The sequence below is a fragment of the Peromyscus californicus genome, unplaced genomic scaffold, assembly GCF_007827085.1.
Source record: "Peromyscus californicus insignis strain IS unplaced genomic scaffold, ASM782708v3 Scaffold_4__1_contigs__length_199733344, whole genome shotgun sequence".
NCBI lineage: Eukaryota > Metazoa > Chordata > Mammalia > Rodentia > Cricetidae > Peromyscus > Peromyscus californicus.
Genome location: NW_026294562.1, coordinates 5,185,313 through 5,198,550, shown reverse-complemented (window position 1 = coordinate 5,198,550; position 13,238 = coordinate 5,185,313). Strand labels below are relative to the sequence as shown.

The 13,238-nt window shown below is 46.4% G+C and overlaps 1 protein-coding gene across 1 annotated transcript in view; it reads left to right on the top strand.

Moving 5' to 3' along the window:
- The window catches only part of Casp7 (caspase 7), a 45,033-nt gene extending 34,283 nt beyond the window's left edge, over positions 1-10,750 (top strand). Inside the window, exons 3-7 of the mRNA XM_052762504.1 lie at positions 1,238-1,374; positions 1,868-1,996; positions 4,522-4,697; positions 4,995-5,130; positions 9,208-10,750. Of these exons, the coding sequence (XP_052618464.1) occupies positions 1,238-1,374; positions 1,868-1,996; positions 4,522-4,697; positions 4,995-5,130; positions 9,208-9,437 (808 nt within the window). The 3' untranslated portion in view covers positions 9,438-10,750. The remainder of the gene's footprint in view (positions 1-1,237; positions 1,375-1,867; positions 1,997-4,521; positions 4,698-4,994; positions 5,131-9,207) is intronic.
- The last annotated feature ends 2,488 nt before the right edge of the window (positions 10,751-13,238 follow it).

Sequence of the window (13,238 nt, the reverse complement as noted above, 5' to 3'; positions counted from 1 at the left end):
GCCCATTGGGTCCTCTGCCCTCCCCCATGATGTCCATGCTATCACCACAGTGCCTGTATGCTTGCCTAATAGAACCATAGTAGTTGGGGGTGGGGGGCAGAACAATTCTTTTAAAAACAGTTCTTTTAAAAATTGCTGTTCCTCCCCCCTCCCCCATTAACATAAGTGCCATTAAAATATTCATCCACACAAAAAGGTGTCTACACATGTAAACTTTTGTTGACATATGTCTATAACCACCACCAATACATAGAAAAAAAAAGAAAGCATGGGGTATAAGAGATGGCTCAGTGGGTAAAGAGCTTGCTGTGCAAGCTTGCGGACCTGGGTTCTGGTCCCCTGCATCCACATAAAAGTTAGACATGGCAGCACTGTAACCCAAGTCTGTAATCCAAGCACCAGTCAGGGTTGAGACAGGTGGGCCAGGCAGCTCACTGGCCAGCCAGGCTAGCTGAAATGGTGAGCTCCACCTTCATGGAGAGACTCCATCTCGAAAAACCAAACAAAAAACCAAGGTGAAAAGTGGTAGAGGGAAGACACCTGACATTGGCGGCATCTGCAGGCACACACAGGTGAGCACACATGCACTCATCCGGTTGGCATCCCGGTTTCTTTATTTGAAAATCGGTTAGTCTTTATGGTCCTCTGGTATCAGAAGCTCTCCGGGCTTAGAATGAGGCGCTGAAGTCTGTGTGCAGTCCTTTGTGTGTTGGCTCTGTGCTCTGTTCCATTTATGATTTCCGTTCATGTGCTTCATGCTGTCTTGGTTCATTCAGTCTCTCTTTTACTCTGCTACATGAATATTCCTCATTTCAGCCACTTACTGTAAACAGAACTGTGGGATATTTCCTTTCTGGGGCATGATGAACAGTGTGGCCCTGTCTTTCAGTAAACCTTTGCCTAACTCCAGGCAGTTGTTCTGCTGTGAGGTTTGTGTACATTTGGTACACAGTGGACACCCTGATAGGTCCTCACCAGCCCCGCAAATTCATGGCAGATCCAAAAATGACCATCCATTTTTCACACTGTGGCCACTCTGGGAGGCACATTGTGGCTATGATTTGCATTTTCTGACATCCACTGAAATTTATCCTGGAGCCTTATTCCATTTAAACAAGACAGTTAAACAGAGCTGTCTGTCCGCCATGGGTCTTCTCTTCACAAATTCCATGGCTTCCCTGAGAACCCAGCTGCCCAGACTGCTTCTGCAGCCTCTGACTGACTTTTGTAACCCAAGGAAAAAGAAGAGAAATGCCTCTACATGCCCAGTCAAGACCACCCGGGACCGAGTGCCCACGTACCTGTATAACATGGATTTCGAGAAGATGGGAAAATGTATCATCATAAACAACAAGAACTTTGACAAAGTGACAGGTGGGTGCTGGGGCTGGGCCAGCCTCTCCTGATGCTCTCACATTTTCCACGTTACACCAGACATTCATCAGAGAGCCACTAAGCTAATACCTCTGCAGCAGGACTCCATGTCCAGGAGAGCTGCAGAGAATTTTCTGTGTTAGGCCGTGTGCTGTAGCTTAGAGACTAAGAATCGAGGAGCCTGTCAGTTTCTTTTCTTATAGCTGTGATAAAATGGCCTGTTTAATTGGGTGATTCTAGACCATGTGGCATTGGCAGCCAGTACTGGCCACCACAAGACCCGTATGGTTTCAGGTCACCATGGAAGCTCATCTTGTGTGGAGGATGAGTCCCTCCTCTTGAGTATGCCTCTAGTCTCCCTTGTACATTTAAGCTGTAACGTTGGAAGGTGTTTTCTGCTCCAGGCACTGGTGCCGGAGTGCAGCTCAGCCCCTGCTCTGACCAGAGCCTGCCCTCGACATTGCTCACCCCACTCCTTGCTTTACCCCCACAGGTATGGACGTCCGGAATGGGACGGACAAAGATGCGGAGGCCCTCTTCAAGTGCTTCCGAAGCCTGGGTTTTGATGTGGTTGTCTACAATGACTGCTCTTGTGCAAAGATGCAAGACCTGCTTAGACAGGGTGAGTGGGCATGAACTGCCCTTGTCTGTCCTACCCTGGGGCCAAGAGGAGCAGGATCTGGGCTCTGTAATGTTGGCTGTAGATTCGCCACATTGTAATTGTGTGGATGGACTTTGGAAAGGGTGAGAGAGAGACTGGAGAGTAAGGTAGGGACCAGACCAGACTTTATAAAGTTTATGCCCATCTCCAGGAGAGATGCGTTTACTATATACCAGGCCTTTTAACATTGTGACATGACATTGGCATCTGCAGAGTTCATTCTCATGGACCATGTAGAGTTACAAAATGAATCCTAGAAGAATCATAATGTTTTAGGTAAGTTTCCCACTTTGCATTGAGTCTGAGTTCACAGCTGTCCTGCAGCAATGCTGTCCACAGCCATGGTTGGACGTGCCTTAAAGGATGCCATGGGGGTTCTGTCACACTTGGGGCAAGTATCTGAAACTAGAATCCTACCTGTTACTAGACAGGGACCTACAGACAGCAGAGGGCTCAGCTTTTCTTAACTACGTATCTGAAAAAGAAAGATTTTGTGTAGCCTTTCTTACTTTCCTTTTAGTTGACCACTTGGGGCCAGAGAGATGGCTCAGTGGTGAGGAGTGTACACTGCGCTTGCAGAGGGCCTGAGTGTGTTCCCAGCTCCCATGTTGGTGGCTCAGAACCACCTAGGACTCCAGCTCCAGAGAATCAGATGCCCTCTTCTGGCCTCTGCAGGCACCTGTACTCATGTGCTGAGCACACACACACACACACACACACACACACACAGAATTAAATATAAAATAAATCTTTATATATATATGATTCTAAAGCACCTAGATTAATGCCAACACATAGGCAGTATCTCTGAAATTTTAAATCTTTTCCCCCCATGGCTAATTTGGTATTAGCTAGTAGATTGTTAGTGTCATGGCCATAGATAAGCTGAAGCCAAGCCAGTCAGCTGAGTGTGCTCTGGGATTCCTTTCCTAATTCCCGTATTGACAGCCATCTGGTTTTTTTTTCTATTAACTCTCTAGTTTAGCGTCCAAAATAATGGGTTTCATATGTTGTGTCATTATGCTTTGTTCTCATTTGCTACCCCCACTCCATTCCAGTGTCCCCGGCCCCTCTCTTCCTGCCTTCTTATCCCATGTATTCCACTGTCCCCTCCCTATTAACGTCTCTGCTCCCTCTCATGATCCCCTGTCTATAACCTACATACACACATATCTAAGCACACACGTATATGCTTGCATACTTTTATGACTAGGTTCCCTACACCCGAGACAGCGCAGGGTCTTTGTGTTGGAGGCTAGCTAATTTCACTTGGCGCAGTGGTGTCTGGTTCTGTTCATTTCCCCACAGGTGTCATGATTTCCGTTTTCTTTATGGCTGTACTAAACTCGGTTGTGCTTGTGGACCCTGCTTTCCTTATCTGATTTCTGTTGGTGAGCTAGTCCTGTTCCGTGGCTACTGTGACTAGCGCAATAGTAGACACGGATATGCATGTGTATCTGTGGCATGCCGGCTTAGAGTCCTTCGATATATATTCTGTTTTCTATTGTGATAAGTTACATGTAATGCAAAGTCACTGTTTTAATCAATTTAAAGAGAGCAGTTCAGTGGAGTTAAGCAGTCACTTTGAGAATTCTTTTCATCTTCCATAACCAAAGCAACCTATTTTTTCTTTCTTTCTTTCTTTCTTTTTTTTTTTTTTTTTTTTTTTTTGGTTTTTGGTTTTTGGAGACAGGGTTTCTGTGTGTAGTTTTGGTGCCTGTCCTGGATCTCGCTCTGTAGACCAGGCTGGCCTCGAACTCACAGAGATCTGCCTGCCTCTGCCTCCCGAGTGCTTGGATTAAAGGTGTGCGCCACCACCGCCCGGCAGCAACCCATCTATTAACCACTCACTGTTCCCCTCCCCCGGCCACTGACACCCTCCTTCCTATTTGGGTATCTCACCAGAGTGGAATCCTACAGCATTTGCCCTTTTTATGACTGGCTTATTCTGCTTGGCCTAACGTTTCTTTTCTTTAATACTTTCATAATGCTTCTTATGTATCTCATAGTAACTGTAGCTGGGTTTGGTGGAGCAGGCCTTTAATCCCAGCACTCAGGAAGCAGAGGCAGGCTGAGTTCAAGACCAGCCTAGTCTACATAGCAAGTTCCAGGCCAGCCAGGGCTACACAGTGAGACCCAGTGTCCAATAAATAAATAAATAGGAACTCATTTAATAGCTACCCTAACCACATCGTTTTTATAGACAGACAAGAAAATAGAGGTTAACTAAACCTGGCATCACAGAATCAGCCACAGGACTGCCATATTCCTCTGCTCCTCGGTGTCCTTTAGTCGCTGTTTGGGTGCCTGGGTTCTGTCTGAGAGATATTCTAGAATTCTCCCCAGCAGTCCGCAGTCTCTTTGGGGAGGTGGCCCAGCCTGGCCCTTTGAAAAGGGGATAGCATGCTCTCCCCCGACCCCAAATTGTCAGCTGTTTCTGGAGCCCCGGCCCTGGAGCCTTCAGTGTTGGTCTTGCTTTCCTGCAGCCTCCCAGGAGGACCACAGCAACTCAGCCTGCTTCGCCTGCGTCCTGCTGAGCCACGGAGAGGAGAATCTAATCTACGGGAAAGATGGTGTGACGCCGATAAAGGATCTGACGGCTCATTTTAGGGGGGATCGATGCAAAACCCTGTTAGAGAAACCCAAACTGTTCTTCATTCAGGTGCCTTGCAAAGCCACCTTGCAAAGGGTCGGGAGCAGGGAGCGACGCCATAGTGCCAGGGGTGTTGTGTTTCTGTGGGGTATGCAGATTGGGGCTGGGGCTTTCTGCCTGGAAGTGGTTGGCACAGGGACTTTCTTCCTTTCTGGACGGCATCGCTGTGCTTTGCTTTGTAATTTGACTCAAAGCGGGTGTTTATCTCTTCATCAGCTGGCCACCGAGCTCCTGGGGCACAGCGGGGAACAGCATGAGCAGTTCTGGTTCCAGCCCAAGTCTGATCTCTACTCTGATATGCTTTAGGCTTGCCGAGGGACGGAGCTCGATAACGGGATCCAGGCCGACTCCGGGCCTATCAACGACACCGACACCGATGCTAATCCCCGGTACAAGATCCCGGTGGAAGCTGACTTTCTCTTCGCTTACTCCACGGTTCCAGGTACCCCGTCCGCTGTCTGCTGACCTTACCAATCCATGTTCCTCCATCAGCATTCAGGCGTGAGGGCTGGAATAGTCTCCTACAGTAATTAATTACAGTTTTGGCACCCCTAACTCAAAACGTTTCAAAATTTGAAACAGTGGCAGTATCCTGCTCTAAAGTTTGGATTCTGGAGCATTTCAGATGTCACATTTCCTTATTAGAAATGTGGCTCTGGGTAAGCTGCTTGCAGTTCAAGCATGAGGACCCAAGGCTGAATTCCCAGCCTCCATATAAAAGCCAGACATAGCAATGTATGCCTGTAATCCCAGCACTGGGTGTGTAGACAAAGGAGTACCCGAGGGCTCCCTGGCCTGCCACTCTAGCTGAGTTGGGAAGCTCCGAATTCAGTGACAGAATTCACTGAATAAATAATAATTAGTGTAGATCAATAGAGGAAGACACCCAGCATGGACCCAGGTGCCTGCACACAGGTGCACACAAGCAGGTACACATGTACACATGCATACAACACACACATAAAGAAGAAAACGTTGTTCAACCAGTCAAGCCTATACAGATGTTCTGAAGCACTTGTCATGTGCAATCACTTAGGATAACAGATGTCCAGTCTTTCCTACAGACAAAATGACTCAAGTCACATAAACATGTCTTCTTGATGTTCTAGAGGTGAGAATCCCAAAGTGAATTGGCAGGGCTGCTTCTCTGCTGGAAGCTCAGAGGAAACCTGTCTCCTCTTTTTCCTAGCATGTTGGAACCTCCTGTATCCCTTGGGGCTTTCTCCCACAAAAAGCAGAAACCTCCCATCTCTCTGCCCTGGCCTCTGTCCCTACCTCCCTCACTCCCCATCTTTTCTCTACCCTCTCCACATACACATTCTTTCCCCTCATCCTTCTTCCACTCTCTGGAACTGGGTCTGCCTGGCCAATCCAGGACCATTTCTTGTCTCGAGCATATCATTTTAATGGCATCTGAAAAGTCCTTTTTGTCATGTAGGGTAACCAAGTCGCAGGTTCCAGAGTTAGGTGTGTCCATCTTTGAGGGCCATTATCTGCCTACCACAGATTTCATTTCTCTCCCTCGGAAAGTGGGATTCTCTCCATTTGTGTTACTTACTAGGATTAATAATAATTGCAAGACTTTCACAATAAGCAATAATTATACATATAAGTAGCTATGTTATTATAAGAATTATGTCATTTTAAATAATTATAAACCATCTCCCCCCATCATCCTTATAATAATTGTGTAGGTAATGAAGAAAGTCAGTGTTGCTTTTGCAGTTGAAAAATTAATTAAACTTGAGTGAGCTTCAGAAATGTGTCCAGGGTCAAATTTCAGTACCCAGATGCTCTGTATTGTGTCTCAGACCAGGATCCCTTATGCTGTGGACATGGCAGGTACCACACAATGCCCAGAATGCGTGTGGCTTCTCATAGTTTAACAAGCCCCGTGTTTGCCTGAGTGATCAGTACAAAGCTTTTCTTTGTTGGGCATAGACCCTCACTGAGTCAGAATTCCCCACTGTAGTAGTTTGCAAAGGCATGGTGTTAGTTACGATAAATGATCAGTGTATCAGTAAAAACCCCAGCTCTGCAGGATCTACGGATGGATTTGGTGAGGATGCTAACATCACACTTGTTAGCACTCTATGAGATAGAAAATACACTGGTCTTCTGCTCTTGGGAGGTTGGCAGTGCGAGGATTGGCAAATGTCATGTGGAGTTGTAGATGCTCAAAGCCAAGTCTGGGAGAACTCAAGGAAGAGGGCAAACTCCTCTATAGGGGCCAATAAGGAAGGCTTTCCTACATGGTAATGCCATAGCTGACCCCAGAATTCAGTTATCGCTCCCTTCTAGGTCAAATGGCCCGGTGTCCTTGCTAGACCGGAGACTAGATGGGTCATAGATATGGCAGCTGGCTTAGGTCAGCAGACGTCTATTTCATGACCTACTGGTCTCAGAAAAGGACTCTATTCCTGCTTCACAAATGGCCTTCCTTCTTCCTCCCATGGCAGAGAAAACGCAAGAGGAAGTGCTCTGGCGTATCTTCTCATAGACACTAATCCTGTTAGGTCAGGGACCTGCCCTTCTGACCTTGTTAACTTGATTCCACGAAAGCTATCACAATGGAGGCTGGAACCTCAACATGTGAACTCCAGGGTGGGGATGGGGCACAGTTAAGTCCATATCTGGACACGTGGCTGCACAGAAAGGTCAAGCCGTGACAGCACACAGAGGAGACTGTTGTGGGCTGCGAGGGCTGCCGAGCAGTCTGAACTTTGCCCTGATAAAGAAATGAAAGGAAACTGTTTTCAGGTCAAAGAGTCATAGGATGATGGCATCTGTACTTTGAAATGGTTACCTTGGAGCCCCTAGAGGTCAAAGGTCAAGCATAAGCCCAGGGAGATGATAGATGCATCCTTACCAGGCCACTGTATTGAATGAGACCCTGTCTACAGACGAATGTATTGTTGTGACTGCACCGTCCAGCTCCTGGCTTGGGCTGGTAGTTGCCAATGTGTTCAGTGCGGACAAGAATCCTAAGGACACTTTTGACTATAGCTTACTACTGTGTGCCCACTGCTGATTGAACCTTAGACTGTAACTAGGTGATAAGGATGACAGTGATGCTGCTCCAGTTCTCATCTGACTGGACCTGGACCAGTTGTCAGGAGAGGATGAAGCATCAACACAACTAATCATGTGAACTGAATGCAGCTTTGCGTTGGCTCTTGCTGTCATTGAGAGGCATGCACTCTTCCCTGTCCCCGGTGAAGGGGCCACAGATCGGTAGCTTCACTGCTCAGACTAAGACACTAGACTACACCATGGACTTTTTAGCATCACAACCAAGGCTATCCTTTCACCAGTATGTCTGTCCCAGGATAATGAATGAAATTCCTCATGTTATTGTGTTGTTGCGGATCTCATTCTTCATGGTGACCCGGTGAGGCTGGGCATGGACTGACTCTCGGCCTGTGTCCTCTGACCTCTATCCTTTAGGGGTTCCCAGGTAACCATTCAAACATGCAGGTGTGAGTTCTCCACCAGCCATGCTAAGTGCTGTGGGGAGCTTGATCTTCCGATTTCCTCACCGGCTTTCCCATTTGCAAGAAGCAATTTTAGATTCCCTTAGAGTTAAAGATGGCAGGAAGTCACAGAAGGAGGGCGCCATGGTCAGGGATCCGAGTCCAGTGGACCTCTGCATTGTTCAGGTGACTAAAGCTAGCTGCTGTTGTGAGGTCCTGGGTTCCCGGGACCTGCTCTTCCATGTCAGGTGTTCTTTCCTCAGCACCTAGGTCTGCTAGGATGTTCCTTTTAAGATGTTTAGGTCAGGGCCCAGGAAAATCCACGAGAGTCAGCTTTCTTTTCCAGAGACTTGTATGGTCCATGAGACACACACTTCTTGCCTGACAGCGCCTGCCATCCTAGATCAATAGCCTCCCCTGCCTCTGCCCCTAAAGCAGCCAGCAGCACTTGCCTGTACATTTTTTCAACAGACTTTACCCTCATTCTGTGTCTCCTGACAGTAAATACACACCTCAGAAATCTCTGCGGCCCTTATAACTCTGTTCTCTGGGCTTGGGCTAGAAAGTAGCACTCATTCCAAAAGGGTGGAGAGGTGATGCAAAACTGTAAAGTGTCCTTCACCTTCCCTTAGGGGACTCTCCACATAACTCACTCTCTGTTGGGTATCTCAATGATCTCAGACACAGGAGATCTCTGGCAATATCTACCATCACTGGCCTTTAGTGACACCATCTGTTACTGGTTTCTGTGCTGGAATACCCAAAGCATTCTGAGCATCTTCATGTAGTGCTTCACACCTGAGATGTGTGCTCTCAACATAACTTTCTCATCGCTGACTTTGGTGCAGAAGAGAGGGAGATAATCTCCAAACACCCAGGCCCCCAGTGCTGAGAGACCATTCTTCCCAGTGGGTGACAGCTAACAGGTTGGCTAATGGATTCTCTCTCTCTCTCTCTCTCTCTCTCTCTCTCTCTCTCTCTCTCTCTCTCTCTCTCCCCCTCCCTCTCTCCCTCTCCCCCCTCTCCCCTTCCATCTCTGGCTGAAGGCTATTACTCATGGAGGAACCCAGGAAAAGGTTCCTGGTTTGTGCAGGCTCTCTGCTCCATCCTGAATGAGCATGGCAAAGACCTGGAGATCATGCAGATCCTGACCAGGGTGAATGACAGGGTGGCCAGGCACTTCGAGTCCCAGTCTGAAGATGCCCGCTTCAATGAGAAGAAGCAGATCCCTTGCATGGTCTCCATGCTCACCAAAGAGCTCTACTTCGGCCGGTGACCGTCCCTTCCAGCTGAGAACCTGCAATCACTCATTGATGAATCCAATTGTTATGTTTATCATTTTGATGCTCTCAAAATATCCAGAAATGTTAGAGATTTTAATTTAAGGAAAGTATATTGATTGAGCAGGAAGGAAGTTTCCTGGTAATGTCTGATATTCTGGGTTTCTAGACTTTCTTCTTTTTTTTTTTTTTTAAATAATTTTGTTCATTGATGGCTTCATACTTTCCTTTTAAGGTTAATTTCCTGTTCGTATTTCTTTTACCTGGTCATCACATTGAGTGCATGCTATGAAAATGACCTCTGAACAAGACTCATTGGTGGTGGCATTAATGGAAAGTCAAAGTCTTAGTTGAGCTAGGCAAAGAGGATTCCAGTTCTTGACAAACAAATACAGCTGAGATACTCGTTGGCCTCTCCTGGAAAAGGTGGCTGCTGTGTAAAGTGGTTGTTTTCATTGACTTAGGACAGATTCCTTTGCAGGCCTTCCCAGGGAAGTGAGAAAACAGTGAGTACTCTAGTATGCAGGACCTAATCCAGAAAACAAGCCCTTCTAAGGTGTTTCAATGGAGAAGCATCAATACAGGGAACTCAGTTAAGCGGGTAATTAAGAAAAAGAGCCAAGCAGTAGAAATCTGTTACCTCATGTGTGACTGTGAGGCTGTGAGAGGAGGTTGGTTCCCTGTTCATCAGTAAGAACTGTGGTAGCGCTGCCTCCTAGGAGCAAAGACCATGGAGGGTTGTGGTAAATGGAGCCATGCCAAGGACAAAGCTGCTGTCTGAGATGGAAACTAAGCCAGAGCTGAGTCAGACGCCAAGACATCCCCAGGCCTGTTCTCGTATCCTTCACCAGCACCTCACCAGTCCAAGGTACCTGGAAGCAGCTAGTGAGGCCCCTGAGATGCCCTGCGGTACAGAGCAGAGCAGGGCCTGTTGAGCTGGGGAGTAGGGGTGTGAGCTTGGCCCATAATGTGAACTTAAATAACTAAGTCTCTTGTAGGCAGCTGTTCATCTGTTCACTGGTTTGTCAGATCATCCACACAGGTGCTAAATAATAATCTGTTTCCACTTCATGTGCCAAGTAATGTTTTTGTATTTCAAATACATCTGGAATTCTTTCAATTATTCCAAGATTTTTTTTTCTGAATAATTTTTTGTTACCTCTGATTCTACGAAGCTTAGGGCAAAGATCTTAGCACTTTCTTTTCAAGGTGTTTTCTTTGGAATTTGTTATGCATTCCTATTTTTTTCCACCTAATAAGTGGTTAACAAATGTTCGTATTTATTGATTAAAATGTGATTTAGTAACTCCTAACTGGCCCAGGCTGCTTTCTTCTTGAAGTTATTTAGAGCAGTTAGAAATTAGAAAACATAAAAAAAGAAGAAGAAGGAATTAGGAAACAGGGTGAGAATGGCCTTGCTCCATACAAAGTACAAACATTATTTATTCGGAAGCTAGAGCACAGTAAGTATATAATCACTTAGAGGTCAAAATGTTTCATAAAAGGGTTAATTAACCTGTAAAGCGGTCCAAACAGGGCAACCTCCTGTTAATTTGGAAAAAAAAAATCACCATTGTAAGAGTAGACTTCCCACAAAGAAAATCGTTTAACACCAGTTTGTTAGACTTGCCCCCTGGTCCCTGTCATCAAAACTACACCAGATGGTCCCAGTTTAAGTAGAGACCATGACTCAAGTGTCTGCCCTCCGGTTCCCAGAATCCACAGGCTGTTGTAAGCAATGGTGGGCTAGTGTAGAAATCAAGATGCCCAAGCATGTAAGGCTTGGGGTAAAAGCCCTATTGGCCTAGGGTACGTTATAAGTTCTGCCAAAGGGGAAGAAGTGATCCCAAGTGCTCAGCTTCGTTTATTTATTTATTTTAATGGACCAAAACCTTCTTTATACAAATTATTAAAACACAAGCTTGTTTCTAAAATGAAATTATGCACCTGTAGTTGTATTCATAAGTATGTGAAATAACAGTGAGAAATGGGCCAGTGCTCTCACAAGTGGAGACAGTTCTGAATCCCCATGTTCCATTGTGCATCACAACTACCAGGCTTGCTTCTCTTGTACCTTATTCTGTATCCAGATTCTCTGCATCTGATTGGCTCTCTGGATTCTATTTCATTTTCTGTGTGACATTCTCCATATGCGCATAAGTGACGTTGAATTGGTGGCTGCTTTGGGCTTTAATGCCTGTCCTTCTTCATGTCCACTGTTAGCACAGACTTTTCCCTTCTCGCTGCAGAGACACCTCTTGGGTCTCCGAAACAGTTGAGTTCATTTATTTTTAATTTTCCAAGTGTTGTAGTTTGAATGAAAAAATGGCCCCAGAGATTCGTGTATTTAAACCCCTGGTCCCTGGTTGGTGCTGATGGGGAGGTTCTGGAACCTTTAGCAGGCAGAGTCTTGCTAAAAGAAGTATGCCCTAGGGAGCCAGTTTTGGGGGTCTGTAACTTGCTCACTTTCCCCCCCACCCAAACCAGAAGGTAAAGTGAACCCTTTCTTCCTTGAGTGGCTTTTGGTCATGGTTATTTTATCACAGCAAGAGAAAAGTGACCCCTGCGTGTATAGGTTGCAAACAGTGGGTATTACAAGTTGTGAGCACCTAGCATCCAAAATGTTCTGAAATGGTTTCGTGTGATTAGAAAGTCTCAGATGTGAGATACTTTGGATTAAGGATACCCAACCAATAAAATCTATATAAATGATCCCAGAGCTAAAGTTCCGAAATCTGAAACACTTGAGGTTCCAGGCATTTCGCTCAGGGATTTGCAGACCATACTTGATATTCCTTAAACCCTGTTAGGGAAGCGTCTTTATTCTTGGGCACTCACAGAGACAGTTTGCTTATCAAGATCAGAGATCCTCTTCCACGTGGGCCCGAGTTCATTCATAGCTCTGTGGCTAGACCTTTTCTATTAGTGTGAGAGTTGTACACATGCCATGATGTGCATGTGGCTGCCAGAGGAGAGCTCTGTGGGCTCCATTCTCTCCTTCCACCTTTCTCTGGGGTCCAAGGATCAAGCTCCGGTTGCCAGGCTTCTCTAGCAAGCATCTTTTCCTGCTAGTTCTTAGCCTTTTATATTCTGACCAGCAGATGCAAGCTGCTGGGAGGCAACCGAATCCAGTCCTGTGAGTATCCCTTCCCAGTTCTCATTGGTACACAGAGCCCAGGCTTTCCTTGCAGGAGTATCAGAGAGAGCACTGTCTTCAGCACATGAGTCTGACTGTGGTATTACGAGGGAGGCAGCGTTCTGTGTGGCGTCCGTGGGCATCATGCACGCAGATCTGGATTCCTGCCTGTTCTTCCTTGGGGTGCCACCAGCCTATTTAAGCAGTTGGCTATTTATATATTCACAGATTGTCCTCAGCTCTATTCCTGAGTACATTTCTGTAAACCATCATAAGCCCATTATGTTTATGAATTGCTTAAAACAGATTTCAAGATAAAGTGGTGGGATTTGTTATATATGTGTCATTTAAAACCTCAGGCAGATGAAGTCCTCTGTGAGAAGGATGTGGCATTTCCTGAAAGGTCACAGGCTCTGACTGACCTTTCGTCTGCCCTTGCAGCTCATCACCTGTCATATTTCACTGGCAGGTTCTCTGATCACCGAGGGTTGCCTGCTGGTATCCTGGGTGCATACCCTTCCCACCAGTGTTTCATCTTTTGGGACCTTTCCCAAAAACCAGTGGGCTAGGTGAGCAGCTGTGGCGGTCATCAATTTACAGCAGCAGTTGGTCTTTGTTGCCATGGCTGTAAGTATCCATGGGAACTAGTTCCAGGACCTAC